The sequence below is a fragment of the Halyomorpha halys genome, unplaced genomic scaffold, assembly GCF_000696795.3.
Source record: "Halyomorpha halys isolate HHAL.00 unplaced genomic scaffold, Hhal_1.1 Scaffold624.1, whole genome shotgun sequence".
In the NCBI taxonomy this organism is placed as follows: Eukaryota; Metazoa; Arthropoda; class Insecta; order Hemiptera; family Pentatomidae; genus Halyomorpha; species Halyomorpha halys.
In genome coordinates, this window is record NW_027106861.1 from 334,751 (window position 1) to 352,784 (window position 18,034).

Genomic DNA, 18,034 nt, shown 5'->3' on the forward strand with positions numbered 1-18,034 from the left:
AAGTATACTTGGCCATTACAAATATTAGAATAAATTGTTAAAATTTAGCAATTATATTTAAGTATTGTAAACAGGAACCATAGTTCTATTTATACATTTTTGGTATACATGACTTTTAAAAGAGAAAACATTTTCATTGCACATAAATTATATTACACATGATTTAAAAACTTCTAACCATCCTTGGGAGGTATATCTTCTGAAAATTACCAGAATTAAACTTGGCTTATATTGCAATAGAATTTTTAAGTGAAGTTGGCTATTTTGTAAGAAAAATTCTCTCCAAAATTATACGAAACTGTTTTACTTTTAATGCATTGGTAATTTAGAAACAATAGGTGTAGTATTTTAAAGAAGCCTTTGAGGGAAATGCAGCCTATCCTATAAGATATATAGGATAGAGTTATGTTGAATAACCAATTAATTCAATGGAACAGAATACAAATACCTACAGTCATTTTAAAAGATTGAGCCCCTATTTTTGCAATCATAATGTTTAAAGTAAAGAAGTCTAGAACAGAAATTATTTATTTCAATGTATGAAAGAACTTTAATACAAAGTTATTTTTAAATCCAACAACAGGCTGTGTAGTCTTAAATTAAAAGTTTATAATGCCACTTCTTATAAGTTAGAGGAAAACAACAATCCTATTCACAAACATTTTCCTCATTTTTGAAGCTTAAAAAAACTTGAATTATACATCCAACTCATGTGCAATATAATGTAATCTTATAATAAAAATGTTTTTCAAACTCTGTTAGTTTTTAAGAAGATAGCATGCCGGCTACATCCCAAAATCAACAAAGGAAAAAATATAAAACAGAACATAAGATAATATCTAAGGTAAATGTTTGAAAAATCTAAAATATTTTCATTTCATATCAATTATATTACATATGATTAAAAAACTAAATAAAAACTTCTAACCATTCTTGGGAGGTGGATCAGTCACGCCTATCTAATAAAATAAGTACTAATTCCTCGTGCGCTCTTTACAAAGTAAATTTTTATTTCTTTTGGCTTAAGGAGCACATTAATAGAAGCTTTGCACCTTCTGGTATGCACCACAATTTGTAACTTAAACAGCTTTAGGATGTAAAATAAAAAATATTAACACTAGATTCATGAACAAAACTGCATATATTTTTACTTTCACTTACCTACATATGGAATATATAATATGGGGAACTATTCCCATTGTGTTTAATAAAGAAATTGTCATTTTGAAACAAAGGGATAAATTTAAACTCAAAAGTAGCATGGTAAGTGAAAGTTGTGTGATCCAACTACCATACCTGATATTTTACAAGATATCTTATTCAACAATATGTAAACATTAATGGCAATAGCTACTCATATAAATAAAGTATTACAAGAGCATAATTAAAAAAAAGTCTTTATTTGACAAATTTGAATTTTAAATTTGCCAAATTGAATGAGTCCATAAATCTAGTCTTGGATAAAAATAAAATGAAATGCTTAAAATCCAAAAATAGTTATATAAATGCATGTTTACGTAATAAATAATGCAACTTTATGGTAACAAATAAAAATAACATAATTTTTTTAAGTACTATTATCACACATAAATTTAAATAATGAAGCATATCACAAAATAATAAAGGTAAATCACTAAATAAAACAAATGGAATGGAATAAATTTCCTATACATTATAGCTCATTTATAACAATTAAATTATCATCAAATTTACGAGTTTATATCTATTTCATATTTGTCTAACCAAAAAAACTTATTAAATAATGGGAATATATAAATAAATGCTATAGATATTTAACCCTTTGCACTTGAGGGCTCCATAGCACAGGCATTTAAAATTCAGTTTTAAACTTGACAGGGGCTCTCCTATGGAGACAATGCAAATAATTTTCAGTCCATAACATAACGACAATGAAAAATCGTAAAAACTATTGTGTATAAAATATTTCGCTTTTAGTGACAAATGATGGCTCACTGATTATTACTCTGGTAATATGAATGAAAAAAAAACTTCAGTGCAAAGGGTTAATTAATAGAAATTCACCCTTATTTATCAAAATCATAAAATAAAATAGTGCTTTCAATTACGACTATAATGAAATAAGAATCGTAAAAAATTTACTCAGCAACTTCGAACCTGCTTCATTCTATCCTTCCTATCTTTTTTATAAAGAATGTGATTTTAAAACAGACAATACTTTTGTTACCCAGCATACTAGGAAATAGATTAATTTTTTATAAAAGGCTTTAAGTTAGGATATTTTTAATTCATAAACCACAAAATTTCTAGAGACAATTAACTTATGATTAGGAATGATTTGCTGAAGAAATCACTTTACAAAAAAATATTTTCAATAAATTGATTCAGCAAGTATGGACTATCTTTAAAATAAAAATCATTTTAAGATTTTAATCAGTAAGTATAATTACTCGACAAGATTTTCGCTTAGCCAAATAATATTTTTAACCAAGTTCTACCTGTTTTGAAGAATCAAGAGAGGTTTCATAATTAAAAAAAGGTCTTCAGATCCTAAATTAAACGAGAAAAACAATGGAATAACTATGCTTTTACACAGCTTCTCTGGTCCCCTATAAGTAATTTAAGTACTTCAACTAGAAACAAAAATACAGGAAACCATGGCTCAAGAGTATTTTTATGTGTGGAAATTGTCTAGACAATAGGTAAGTTTATTGGAGAAAAAACATCTATTAGAAGTATAGAGAAAGAAATTTAAGAAACTTTGAGAATAAATCAATAGAAACATAGGAGCCGTTGAGAGAAGAAGTGGTGTAAGTCATTTTATTTTCTTCACAATTCATTTTGACTAAAAAATAATTAATTTATTACTGAGTGAATTAAATTTGAATTGACTTTAGTGTTACTAAAGTTTTGACTTACACTACTTTTGCACTCTATGGTGTTATGTTACTACCAAAATCCAGCATATAATAAATAAGGATGGATAAAAACATAATCACCAAAGGCACGGAAATCCATATTAGCCTTCCTCACAAAATGCTAATGGAAAATGACCAATCCTAAGAACTAGCTATGAAGCCATAATTTATCATTCAATTCTAATCAACTGCTAATTTTGTTTGCAATAGAGATGGAGTGGAAAAAATCATTTTTCTGTTTGAGGATGTAACATCTAACAATATTGAATGTGAAATCCTCCCAATTAATGATTTAATTATTACTACTAAATCATCCTTTGTATATTTTTAAAGTTTATTTACTCTAAATTAATAATTAAAGTAGCATAAACTGTTATTTCAAGAAGCATACAGAATTTACTATACAACATATGCTATATGCCTAGCCAATAAGTGCACTTGGTGAACAATAATACAAATGTTGGTATTATTGTGGGTTAATTGCTATATACTTAATCAAATATAACAAACATTAGTAAAAAATAAATAAACATCTGAAATACAATGGACCCATACCTAATACCATTGTGCAAGGGCTTCTCAAAAACATTTAATTATTTTTATGTTAAACTGGCTTGATATTCACATAACAAAATTCTAAAGAGTCTGGGCATTAATATTTCATCAGCTCCCAAAAAATAAACATTTTCATTTTGTATTAATAGTTCAAAGTATTTTTTTTCTGGTAATTTAGAAGTAGAATCATCATTACAGTAAACTTTCATATGGATTACATGATTAAAAAATGATTTTATTTGTTTCTAATAACCTAATTTGTTTTTAAATGCCTTTAATAGTGTTTAAAAGTAAAATAAAAAAAAGAAGTTTTTAGCTTTTTCAAACCATTCGAATTGTACGGAAAAAATAACGCTGTTTATAATAACAGTATAATTCTAAATACACTGGATATAAATTCTAACCACTCTGAAGGAATTTTTAGATTTTAGTTATAATAGTTGGTGTTTATTATAACCAATAAAACTCTGAAAGAGAAAATACTTCATGCAGAAAAAATTCATTTATACAATATTGCAAAAATATTTTAGCTCCAACAGCATCAATATCCTTTTTGATATGTTACTTGACAATCAATTTTTACTTATAAAGACATTTGAAAAGAACAAAATGGGTCCAAAATAGCTGCCATTGAAGTTCTTATACATCTTTTTTCTGATTCTTATGTTTTTTCAAATGAATGAACAAAGTTTTTCACATTCTGTGAGTTCTTCACATGTAGCAAAGAATCAAGTTGTGATAATTTCCGGTTTATTCTTCAACAATAAATATATAGAGATGTGCAGATTTAAATAACTTGCTCAGGTTACAAGTGTTTATATTTAATATCAGATTAGACCTCAGCAGTAGACAATTCAATGTGGTAAAATCAGTTTGCTACCATTGTGGTCACCTTAATCCCAAGGTTTGTCCACCATAATAATAGTTTCTAAAATGGAAACTTTGGTTCCTCTGTTTTTATCCACGTTTAGAAGCATTTGAGGGATCAGTTTTTTTTTGCAAAAATTTAATTTAAGTTTATGAATAAATCCATTTATATTAAAATCGTAATTCTCTCTTTAGAAACTTTCCTTCTACTACATTTCCTCTTTTAAAATGTAATCAGGAGTAAATTTAACAAAATAAAAAAAATTTCTCTGTATAGTGCATCACTTCATCTAAATAGTATTTTGCTTTTGATCCCATACATATTGTATACATACACTTAATAGGAATATCTGCTTCTCCAAAAATATTTTAAATAACATATCACAATATCAGTATTATTTCTGAATCCTAGTTGTTAATCTCACCAATTACTTAGCAATAGGACTTAGTAAGCAACAAAGGACCATTCAGTGAAATGTTCTGACTCTGTTTCAATTTAAACTAAATAATAAAGGACGACTCAACATAGTTAACTTTAAATTTTTGAAGTTTTTAACTGCAGTAGGAAGCCTTTTATTTGTTTTCTCTGTTCTTTTCTCATACTGAAGAAATATTAGAATAATTCACATTCTGCTCTTTTCTACTTGAGGATATAATGCAAATTAAATAATGGAGGATAAAATCCAAATTGCAGGAGGAAAAAAGCTTTGAAACACTGATAGGTAATAAAAATGATTTTTCAACTGACACATAATGAAAAGGTTATGGGGAAGAAGAGAGTAGTGGAAATGATGTGGCAAATGTTTACAATTTTTTTTTTACATTTTGAACAAACCTTTTCTGCTGCCCCACCTATATAACAAATGTTTTTACCCCCTAGCTAAATGAAAAACAAATTGCTATGAGCATTGTCATTATATCCACATAGAGTAGGAATACTAAGTTCAAGTAACCTGACAATGTAGCCAGTTCATGTTGTTGTAGATGGTATCCAGTGTATTGCCATTAAATCATTTGAAATGATATCAATTAATAAATAAATGAAAAATTAACTTTTCAAAAACAATAAATGTTCGAATCCAGAAAATTAATGAAGTTTGTTTATACAAGAGATTAGAAATTATTCAGAACCTGGGCATTAATGTAGATGCAGAGAAATCTAGTCTTCCGTACAGTTTTCTTCTTCTACACTGCATGTGTTTGTAACTTCTTCTTCTCGTTTGCGTTTCAGTTCCAATGCAAGTTTATACCCTAATTCCGGACGACGATCCCTTCCTTCAACCATTCCTTTTACCTGCAAATAATATTTTACAATAAAATGTGAAGAAAATAAAATTTTTAAGCATACCTTGTTAAAAACCCAAGTTTAATTTATTTTTAATTATTTACTTTCCAATTGGTATTTTATTTTTTGTTAACTATAAGTTTATTTATATATTTTTTTTAACTTTAAGTTATTTTGTATTATAAATTTATTTAGAATTGTTACATAAAATAATGGACCATTAGGAGATTTGTTGTGGTATGTGTATGTACTGACTGCAGTGGGAATAGGGCCAGGATATAGGCTGATAAGGGTAAGTCTTCTGTCAGTACTAACAAGTATCGGAGCTGTCTAGGTATCTGTTGCTCTTATGTTTGAGAAACCGTTTTTCCAGTTACCCTCAGCCATCATATTTTCACCGGCCCACCATTATTTGCATGATGGAGGTCTTCTCGGAAGAGACTTTCATTTCCTTTTGATAAGTGCATATCGAAAACCCTTCAACCTACTGTGAATGACTCCTTTTATTTTTTGATCAAATCTCAAGTTTCCTTCTAACCATTATATTAATAAAATTTAATTATTTCTTAATTAAAAACAAAGAATTTTAGTTTGTACATATATATATTTTATTGCCTACTTCGATGAATTTAACCAGTACTTCCTAGATAATTTTTACCACATAATAGCAGTATCCAAAACATGGCTCGAACCCTTTATTCCTTCCTCTCAAGTATCTATTCCCAATCACACTTTCTTTCACCATGAGAGATCCGATCGTACTGGAGGTGGTGTTAGTAGGTTGTATGTTCATGTTAGTCTCAAGGTCAAAATCCTACTTCGCTCCCCTTCTCCTATCATTCCCCATGTAGAATACGTTTGTTGAAATTTCAAGTATATCCTCTCCCCTGTTATTTGCTATTGTTTATCGAGCTGTCTGCAGATTATACACATTTTAAACTACTCCGCAATGCAACCCAGCTAGCAGTTCGACATGCTAAATCCCTTCACATTCATCATGAACTCTCCAATGCTCCTGATCCCAAATCCAAATGGAAAATACTCCGAAATTTATCCCTACCAGAATCCAATAACCTCAGCTTTCTTCCAATAACACCTGACGATCTCAACAACCATTTCACATGCCATGCTACTGATCCATTAATCTTTCCTGATATTCTAAACAACACCTTCAATCCAGAAAAATTATTTTTTTCCCATATATCTTACGAAGAACTACTAGCAACTATTCTAAGATCCCATACCAACGATCATGGACCGGACAACATTCCTGTTAAATTGATTAAATCCTGTCTCCCAATCCTTATTCCCATACTCTATCATATATACAATTTTTCCTTGCAAAATGCCAAATTTCCTTTTCATTGGAAAACCGCTTTAGTTTGACCATTAAATAAAATTCCAAATCCTTCTTTACCTTTTCATTTATTATTTTTTAGTTAATTGTATTTGATTTGTTATCATTTTTTCTTTTTATTTATTATCAGAAGTCATCTTATGTTTTATGATATGACATATGGTTTTATTTTATTTGTTCTATCATTATTTTATATATTCTGTTAATTATTGTTGTTTATTTATGTCCTTTCAAATTCGTTGTTTTATTTTATTTAATGACGTTTTGTAATTTCATCTTTACCCTAAGGCTCAAAGCCTAATTTTGATGCCTGTATATTATTCTAAAGGTATCAATCCCAGAATAAATAAAGATTATTATTATATAAATATTTCATTCATTTTGTCATAATAATAGGATAATTCATTTTTATTTGTTTATATTTTAACGATATTAAATTTTGTATATCAATAGGAATGATATTTTCTTTATTATTTTATTTTTTCATTATTTTGGTCTTTGTGATTTTTATTTTTCAGGTCCTCCATTTTTTCTAACTCAATTTATTTTTTAATCCCAAACCAGCAAATATTTTACTCTGGAGATGAGATTAGTTTTTCGTTTACAAAAAACCCCTCCCCCTAAAACCTTGTCACTCAGAAAAAAATTAAAATTAATACTTCATTCAAGAGACATCTTGAAAGAATTCTTTCAGTAAAAAAAAATTACAAAAGTACTCGGGAAAATTATGGAAGGAACAAACTGTCTAGAGAATGATACATTGGTTTTTTATTATTTTCTAAAATATTAAAACTTCACTGTTAATTTTTTTTAACTAACAAGGTGTCACAGATAAATGGAATATTACAAAATAATAATAATAATAATGGATTTAAACATTAAGAATACAATTAAATAAACCTTAATTAAATTAAACTGACCTCTTTGCAGGTCCTCTAACAATTAAGTGAACAGAATTAAAATCATGAGTTCCAATATTGAATTCTATCAATATCTTAACCATCTGAGGTATACAGCCATGTGGACGATTCCCATCTGACTCTAAGAATCATCCCCATAACATGCATGGTAACAGATAAAGATAGGGATCATTCAGAAGAAGGGCAGCATGCGTATTTCATTTATTTATTTTTTGTATACATTTTTAGTATTTATTACTTTTTTCAGAAGAAGGGCAGCATGCGTATTTCATTTATTTATATTTTGTATACATTTTTAGTATTTATTACTTTTTTTTAAAAAAAAAAAATTATTTTATTTTATAGTTACTATCTGTGTTTTAATGAATGCATATACTTATATCCTTGCAGATAATTGTTGAGTTTTTCAATTTTAATTGAATATTGATTATGTGCAAAAATACATTAGATTTTGATGTGTATATATTGTAAGTTTATTTAAAATTTTTATTTTATTTTATATTTTTTAAAGAGGAAAAAAAAAAGGTATATTGGGTTAGGAGAGAAAATGATATTTAGACATATAGGTGATTAATGGAAAGAAAAATAAAAAAAAAAATATGAAAATACAGAAAGAAAAAGAACAAAAACGATACAAGAAAAAAAATCATATGTATATTAAATTTACTATACTATGCCTGTATATTAAAAGAATTAAAAAGCAATTGCCTAACTAGGTATATATAGCATAAGTAAAATATAATATATATAAGTATGCTGTACATATAGCAACCCAATCCAGATGGGAATCAAGACTTTTTGAATGAAGTGTTTCTCTCATTGAAACTATACAACTGCCTAAGGGAAGCTTAATACACATACTGCCTAAGTCATCTTTTCTTTTATATATTTAATAAGATAAATTTCACTTTTGAAAAGTACCCACTTTTAGTTCCACAAAATACTGTAATACCAAATATAACAATATACATCATAAATATTAAATTAATTATTATAATAATGAACAAGCTGTGGTCCCTTAATGGACAATATGCAACTGATTTATTAAAGATATTACCTGATCAGCATTAACAATGACACCATACTGATTTAAAACAGTATTTTTTGTTTTTTCTATATCAGCCAAATCAACACCTCGACAACAGTCATCTATTAAAATGGTTCGGTAGCCAATAGAGAGGGCATCAGCTGCTGTTGCTCCTGATAAAATATTTTTCAGAAATAAAAAGATTAAAATATCATTGAAATGAACTTTAATGGAACTTTTTGTAATAACTTTGCAAGTAATATTTGATATATCAACAAATCTCCATCAAAGAATGTGATATGAAACTTATTGTCATCTATACCTTATGTTATACATTTTCCAGAAAATGGGAAAATTAATCTAATAAATAACAATAGACTCTAAGCATCAGCTTTCTAATCATAAGATCCTATGGAACACATACCACAATGTAAATTATTTTTATTTTCATTAATTAACCATATTAAATTGTATTTTGATGCAATTCTGAAGATGAGGCTAATACACAGTTATACTCTGATATATGTCTTAAATAAAACTATAAAAAAAAATGTAAATATCACGTACAATAATGATACAAATTTTTTGTTTTAATATAAATTAATAACTAATTAATTAATTTCATTAACTAATTATTTACATACCAACACAAACATCATAGGCCAAACCACAAACATATACATCAGTAGCATATTTTGATTTAAGTTGGGAAACAAGAGTTGTTTGAGTTAATTTCTTATTATCCCAAAAAACAGAATATGAATCAACATCTGGATTGGTCCCTTTGTAAACTTTGACTGAGTTTTCAACAACCTAAAAATTTTATAACTGATGAGGTACATAACATTAACTAAACCAAATTACGAATATTTGCTTTATCTACTAATAATTTTGGAAAATAATAAATATTTTACAGGACCAATATACAATTCAATAAATTAAGTAAATAACATAAAAATATACTTTTTCTAAGGCAAACTTCTGTTTCTCTTAGACAATGCATCACAGTTTCTACAGTGATGCATACATACCATGGGAGTCAATCTATTGCAACTGCAGAGAAAAACAGCTAGGAACTTAAATAATTATAACCCAGTACTAGGTTTTATCCTATGACCGCTAAATAGTGCATTCTAGAGAAATGGTAGGGTATAAAAAATTAAAGAACATGAAATTCTTTGTCAAATGGTTACCAAAATTTATGGTCATAAACCACATGCTCTGTTTGTTCCTTGAATACTGTAGCTAATCTAAAGTACTCTTCTATACACATACAGCTAGTTTATGACCATATCACTTGAACGAATTATAAAAATAAGGTAAATATTAAAAAAAAAATTTCATGTTCAATAATCTCTAATGATATAGCTTTACAGTTTGCTAGGCTGCACTGTTTTGGAGTTACAGGCAAAAAAACAAGAATTGAGTTCGGACCTAAACTAAGTTTCCACCACTGGAGCTCTTTTGAACATTAAAAACTCTTGTTTCAAACGTACAGAATTACACAAATGAAAATTAGTGGAAGGATGCTTTTTCTAGGTGGTAGGGAAACAACTACAATATCGACTCGCCTCTGAATATTTTATACACTAGTCAATGTACTAATGGAAAAATATAGTGTAAAAAAAAAGTAGATACATTAGCATTTTTTTAGTATATAAACCTTAAAACTTAAATACTAATGGATTGGAAAAATAGAAAATAAACATTGAAATGTTATAAATAACATTTTTCAACAAGAATAAAATCGACAGTATTTGAAATTGTAAAATAATTTAATGAAATTCAAAGAAATATCAGTTTAATTATGTTTTCTTTTTTAATTTGGTTTGAAAATGACTATACAACATGTCAAAAAGAATGAAGTCCATTATTCTTACTGATCAATTCTTAAAAAATAAATCCATATCCACATTTTCAAGTTAAAAACATCGAAACATTTATTTATCAAAACTAAATTTAAACTTTTAATGAACACAAATTTTTTGAGGAATTAGTTATTAATTTTAATTGTAGTTATTAATGTCAATGCACTCATTATGTTAACGAAATATATGACGGAATAGATGTGTGTTTAGTGTTTTTTTCAAATAATAGTTATGAAAGAATATGGTTTATTTTTTAAATAAACTAAAATAATCAAGTTTAAAAAAAAAATTATTTCATAGCTATTATTCAAAAAAACCACTAAACACACATATATTCAGTCAGATATTTCCTTAACATAATGAGTGCATTAAAATTAATAACTAATTTAACATTATTTTGTCTTCTGCAAAAATATGAAATAGGATGCAAATTAAACAAACAAAATAAATGTATATGGTTACCTAAAAAATATCTAGAAATAAAAAACATCAGTCTTAAAATTTACAAAGTTACATTACTTGTAATTTCAGTTTGAATCCACAAATTACTAAACCAAGATTAAAAATAATAATAAATGAATAAAAGCACAAAAAAATTTACATTTTATCATGACTGGTTCTATTTATAAAACATCGTGCAGATAACTTTTGTGAAATATTATTAGGAGAGTTTATCGAGGTCAGAAACCAATTTCATGCTGTCAGGGAAAGGTTAAGGTTGAACATCATGCAACCCCAGGTGATATCTCCACCATTGATTATTTGACGTGTTAATTACCACTAACCCGTCGAGAGCCTTCAACTTTTCTATTCAGGTGTTGGATAATAGATCCATTTTTTCACCTATTGTTCAATTTCAATTGACATGAGAAATGATCCAAATTATGTAATACAGAGAAAATTAAAAATATTTATACTTTTAAAAAATTAATAAATATATAACTGATCAATTTAATCAATAATTTCTATGAACCCAAAAAAACAGTATTACAATAAATGAAGACTCAGTACAATTTCATTTTCATTTATGAAAAATCTGAAACCATAAATTTTATATAGTTAATTTTTTCATTAAATGGTGGGTGTAATTCAAATATAATTTTTTAAATAAAAAAAAGGTGTAATATTATAATTTGCTCATAACAAGTCTTGGTACAGTTATGGCTTTTGTTTTAAACTGAAATATATAAATTGAAGTCATATTGTGCTTAGTCAACATATGTATTAATAAAAATATAAGTGTGTGCCCATATATTTCACTTTGCAGTCATAACTACACAACACAGCCAACTGGTAGTCTGGAGTTTCATTTCAGTGATTGTAGTTGTGAGAGAGGTATTAGCAAGTAGTTTTTACTGAAACCAAATAAAATAAATATTGTTTTCTATTTTTTTCTGTTATTAAACTGCCCACCCCACTTATATCACAGAAAGAAAGGTCTAAATGACTGCAAGTTTTTTTAAAAGAGTTTAAAACAAACCATGCTCATAAAAAACTTAGACAAATCAATCAAAAGATGCTTTCTGCAGGGTGAGTATTTTTATTATTTCTTTTGAGTTTACACACAAATTTCATATGTATTTGGTTGTGTACTCACTATAAAAATGAAACAGGCTTGTATAATCCAAATTTAATGTGGATGAATGGAAACAGCGGGGCATAATTATTTTGAAATTATTTTATTGGCAGCACATGAGAAAAGAATAAATAAACTTAGAAATACTTAAAAGTAAAATCAGAATATGAAAATAGAATATAATAATGCCTGATAGAAAAATCAATATATACAAAAACTAATAAGAAATATAACATTCCCAATCAGAAAATTTTTTTAATTAAAAAATAGTAATTAATGGTAAATGAGACAGCTTTGAATGAATCGACCTGAAGCAAAGAGTTTTTAAATATTTAACAGATATATTGAGGTGGGATTTTCAACAATTTATCAAAAATAGATAGAAGAAAAACTTGATAAATAATAAGGCCACATGCTGAAACCAGAAATGACAAACTTCCAATAAAGTAATTTAGATTCAATAACATTTTAACAGAAAACAATAACTGGTTCCTTTGCTAAACGATGAATGCCTCAGCACAACCACTTTCCCAACTATCTTCATTTGAAGCAGAACAAGTCTTAGTTTCACTGTCAGTATGTCATGTATGTATCATAGCTAAACATATATGTCTAGCATTTCAAACTGCTATTTTTTCAGCTTAGATTATTAGAACACCAAGACATTAATTTATATCTGTATTTTAAATTATATTCTTTTTAATCAACATCATAAAAAGTCCTGCCTACTAACTCAACGTTTTAGCTTTTACTCAATCAGCCTCTGAAGTTTCCTTCTACCTAAGGTGAACAAAGAGCGTATAACATCTCAGACAAAACCATTTCATACTATTTTAAGCTTTGAGTTGAGGCTAAAGCTGTAATCAACATTCTCTTCTATTAAAATATGTTGGCTGAAATATTATTGGGAAGTAGTTTCCATTATTTTGTCAAATAATCCATATCTAAAGCTAGTTCTTCTTTGTTACCACCAACCAATGCTCAATGAAATTGTATTTGTAACAGGCTTCAATTTATCAAATCATCTATAAAATTTCTCTTTTAGTAGGAAAGGATGAAATGCATATTGCTGAGTCTTTTGGTTATTCTGTTTTGAATACATTACAGATTACTATGATTAATATAAAGAAGAGATAAACTAGACCTTTGAGAAGATATAGAAAACTTTTAATCAACACTACATTTTATTTTTTTTTATTTTTAGCTTTATATTACCAGAATTAACTTGTGAAAGTTGGTGTAGATTAATAAAATCAAATAGTCTTTTGTTAGTATCGCAATTAAGTTTTCGTTTGAAAATTAGCTCAACTTTTTTGTTTCTTTCCTCTGCCAACTTTGTCTAGGTTTTATTGATTAAACTATTAGTTAAATAATAATTATTATAGTTTTATTATCAATTACATCATTTTTCATATTTTCCAAACAAAAATGAGGGAAAATATGATCTCATTGACAGAACTCTGCAACTTACTTTTTTTTTTCTTCCTCATTACCAAAGGTAGGGAAGCTTAATAAAAATTAAGCAGCAAATAAAAAAAAAAAAATAGGCCCTGGAAATTGAAAATGTTCACTATTATTATACATTTGAAGACATTAAGGAACAAATTGGTTCTCTGTCTGTCAGTCTGACAGTAGTCAATTGTGTTCGGGCATAATTAATCAAAATGTTAATCAGATTTTGATAGAATTTTCAGAGATTGTGCAGTTTGACCCATAGTAGGTCCCATATCAATTGTATCAGATTCTGTCAGCTACTTTTGCTTAAGAATATGCCACACTTATATTTCAAAAACAGCTTGTCTGATTCAGCCCAAACCTTGAGGAAAGTTGGGGAATCATGAAAAATGGGTATAGTATCAATTTCCATCAACTAATTTCGGTTGTATACATGAAAAACTGATTGATACAGCTATATTTTAACTTCCTTTGCAGAAATATGTAAAAAAAAGTAATTTACAGAAAAAGAAACTTTCAAAAAATCAAATGAGGCAATGAAAAAGAAATTAAAAATGGTAAGGAAGCTGTACTGACTCAGGTAATTACAAGACTTTTTTTTGCTATTTATTAAATTAAAAATAAATCATATAAACATTAAAATATAAAACCAACCTTCAAATCTTTATGAAGCTCGGCACCCCAAGAACCCTGAACACAATGCCTGGGCCATAACCTCTGATGCATTAAATGAGGGCCATCAAAAATAACAGTATCATAAGTCTGAGCTTCCTCAGCAGAAACCTTAAAATATTTTTTTTTATAGCTAAGATGAAAATTCTGGATGATATGCATAATTACTCTACTTACTGGGCTAGATGAATGCACTTTTCGATTCTTTAGATTATCTATAAATGAAACATGGTCGCTAGGATGCCAATCTAAGGAATAAAATATAGCATCAAAACTAACTGTTTCCAGAAGGTGATTAATTGGTTCAATAACCTATGATAAAAATAATAATAATAATAATAATTCGACAACTCTAAAGAAAAAATTATTAATCTTAATAAAAATTACCTCTAAACCATTTTGTTGAGCTGAGCACTGACTAATGCTGAGGGACCCAGAAATGAAATCATTCTGAACATCAATTATCAAAAGTGCACTCACTGGGCGAACAATCTGATAAAGTAAAAAAATAAACAATAAAAATGATTACATACATGTTCTATTCTAAACAAATATCCATAGAATTAACAAAATTTAAGATTAAAAGCAGAACAAATGCTGGAACAGGAAATCACGATTATAAAGGAAACAATAATTTAGTTATTATTTAACAGGAATTATCACATACTGGCCCATAATTGCTACTTTTCTTTGAAGATTAGGTAAGCTTTACTATCTTAAACTTAACTCCTTTAGAATTTTTTTTTTTAATTTTTTAATTAAATGCTAAACAATTCAAATCCATAATCCCCATAAAAATATATTTATACATGCACCTAACTGAACTGGGTCTGTTAATCCACAATTAACAGAATTTTATTTGATATAAAATAATTTTAAAAAAAAATTTAACTACTAAGGCGTATGCGTATAATTATTACATGTTTTTAACCAATCATCATCACACCTTCTTAAGATAGATATTAGCATAGAAGAATGAGGCTCTTATGGCCTAGCTTTACTGGAAAATAGAACCCATCCCACCTTAAATTGAGCACTTCAAGATCTTTTTTAGTTTTTAAAAAAAGTCTCAATAAGTTTGTTTTAAAATAATTTTTGTATTAAAAAAGGCATCATATCATGAGAAATGTAACACTAAGAATCAAAAAGATCCATTATATTTTTGGAAGATTGTTGTTTAAATACAAATTAAAACTACAAAATAAGAAATATTACTCAGCTAATTAAAACTATTTTATATCCTTAGATTTCAAGTATACCGTTTTTATCCAATAGTTCCAACAATAAGCAAATTCATCCCTGCTAATCTGTCCGTCCTAAAAGTAAAATAATTATTACTCCAACATTGATCATTAGAACTATCAAAACTGTTCATTTCACTGTTACTGTTGTCAATGTTACTAACTTTATCAAAATCAAAAATATCAAAAGTTTCTCGAAGTTGATTGTAATCAAATCCGTATACTCTGCCACTGTCGTTACGAAAAAGTGCCTGACATATTGATTCAAATTCTTGAATGCTGAGATAGCCATCACTGTAACAAAAGAGAAAAAAATTAATGTTTAAAAAATATTCTCAATATTTTAAATGGTATTCATAACCATTATACTACGTTATCTTTTCATCATTGCCTTTATTAATTTAAACACATAAATCAAATTATGTCGTGTTCATATACAAGCTGTACCAGATAAAAACCAGTAAACTTTAAGTGCTGATTCTATACCCGAGATAAGATAGGAGAAGTCCTTATTAACCATTATTTGTTTTTTTTTTCAAATGATTTAGTGGATAACTTTATATGTTTTTTAAAAATAATTTTCAACTTTATTATATATAAATTCCTCTATATTTTCCTTCATTGAGTACCTATGAAAAAAAAAAAAAAGGAATAAGTTATTTACAATAAATGTTCAAGTGTTCTCCCTCCTCCCTCATGCATAAGGTGGAGCCAGGAATGATAGAATTAACTCAGTTTTAATGCTTATTAATTGTACTTTTCCTTAAAGACTCACCACTCCTGGATAAAGTCTAAGCTCTGTTAATCCAGCCAAAAACACATGCTATGATAACATTATTCACATTTCGAAACAAGTTTAATTTATTACAATACCATTAAAAATCAAATTATGGTTAATATGGACCTTTTTGTCACCAATGAGGTGTAGAATCGGCCATTGATGTTTCCTAGCGTTTGTATAGTACATATCATCGCTGTTATATAAAAAAGGTGAATCCAACAATTTTCAGAAGAGTATGTTTTTTATTTTAACTGGTTTAAAAATTTTTTTTTATCAAAACCAGTAATATATTTATGCTTTAGGAAACCTAATAGTATTCTAATTGTACTTTAGATAGTTAAACTGATGAATAGCAATAACTATTGTTCCATGGAGTAAAGTTAACATAAAATTTTAAAAAAAAAGTTTAACAATACACAGTTATTTGTAAATATGCAGTATCAGTATGAGAACAATACCAATATTTTTTATATTTTGATAATCAATACAATTAAATAAGACAAACATCCGAAAATACCCAATATGAATCATAAAATTTCAAAAACAACAAAGTTCCATGGAGTACAGTTAACATAAAATTTAAAAAAAAAAATGTTTAACAACACACAGTTATTTGTAAATATGCAGTATCAGTATGAGAACAATACCAATATTTTTTATATTTTGATAACCAATACAATTAAATAAGGCAAACATCCGAAAATACCCAATATGAATCATAAAATTTCAAAAACAACAAAGTTCCATGGAGTAAAGTTAACATAAAATTTAAAAAAAAAAAAAAATGTTTAACAATACACAGCTATTTGTAAATATGCAGTATCAGTATGAGATCATTACCAATATTTTTTATATTTTGATAATCAATACAATTAAACGTGTACCTGATGACAAGAATATATTTAAAGTTTATAACTAGAAGATAATAGTCAGATCTTAAAACTTCTCACAGTAAACTTCTCAATTTTCAATATTTACTGTTTGGAAAAATATAAAAATAAACCACTGAATTATATTTTGTTTAGTCAAATTAAAATATACCAATCTTTATCAAAAGCTGTGAAACAGGCATCCATATCTTCAAAGTTAAAGTCTTCAGATGAACACATTGACAATTTTTCAATTAAAATTATAGAAAGAAAAGGAAAAAAAAAAAAAAAATCACCACAAATATTAAGAGCAGAAAGACGGATCTTACAACTCCGAAAGACTTGAAGCCCTAATAAGAATGGGGAGTTGAATGGGAAGGTCAATTCTCGGTGCCTAACACCGGCACGTCCCAAAACAGTTTTTGATAACATCACCTGTAGATAAGAACTGAAGACAAGGTCAAATAATGGCAATTTAATAACCTCCCTTGAAGTATGATGTAAATATCGAATTAAACTTGAGAAGTTCTAACTTTAAGAATTAATTTATGTTTTGTTGAAATCGACCAATAAACATTTCTTTCATTAAAATATTACTTTTTTCATTTAATACTAATTAAATACTATGGGGCGAAGGGGAATGCAATTTTATCATTGAAATAAA

General features: G+C 27.3%; 1 protein-coding gene and 1 long non-coding RNA gene across 2 annotated transcripts; one reads left to right on the forward strand and one right to left on the reverse strand.

Moving 5' to 3' along the window:
• Positions 1-596: 596 nt before the first annotated feature.
• Naam (Nicotinamide amidase) lies at positions 597-17,805 on the reverse strand. The gene is made up of 9 exons (XM_014427128.2): positions 17,543-17,805; positions 15,885-16,014; positions 15,739-15,795; positions 14,867-14,971; positions 14,657-14,791; positions 14,462-14,590; positions 9,553-9,721; positions 8,939-9,081; positions 597-5,613 (listed from the first exon to the last, which is right to left on the reverse strand). The coding sequence occupies exons 1-9, from the start codon at positions 17,800-17,802 to the stop codon at positions 5,479-5,481; spliced, it is 1,263 nt and encodes a 420-aa protein (XP_014282614.1). The 5' UTR covers positions 17,803-17,805; the 3' UTR covers positions 597-5,478.
• On the forward strand, positions 12,051-14,443 carry LOC136795241 (uncharacterized). The gene is made up of 3 exons (XR_010842813.1): positions 12,051-12,306; positions 14,038-14,200; positions 14,285-14,443. It is a non-coding gene; the product is annotated as an uncharacterized lncRNA (long non-coding RNA).
• Positions 17,806-18,034: the final 229 nt, after the last annotated feature.

Excerpts from the sequence above, each read along its gene's own strand:
- Naam (XM_014427128.2), bottom strand. The coding sequence starts at position 17,802 with ATGTTATCAAAAACTGTTTTGGGACGTGCCGGTGTTAGGCACCGAGAA. Across the intron at positions 14,792-14,866 it reads CTCAACAAAATGGTTTAGAG|GTTATTGAACCAATTAATCA; the intron begins GTAATTTTTATT and ends TTTTTATCATAG. Across the intron at positions 9,722-14,461 it reads AGCTTCATAAAGATTTGAAG|GTTGTTGAAAACTCAGTCAA; the intron begins GTTGGTTTTATA and ends TAAAATTTTTAG.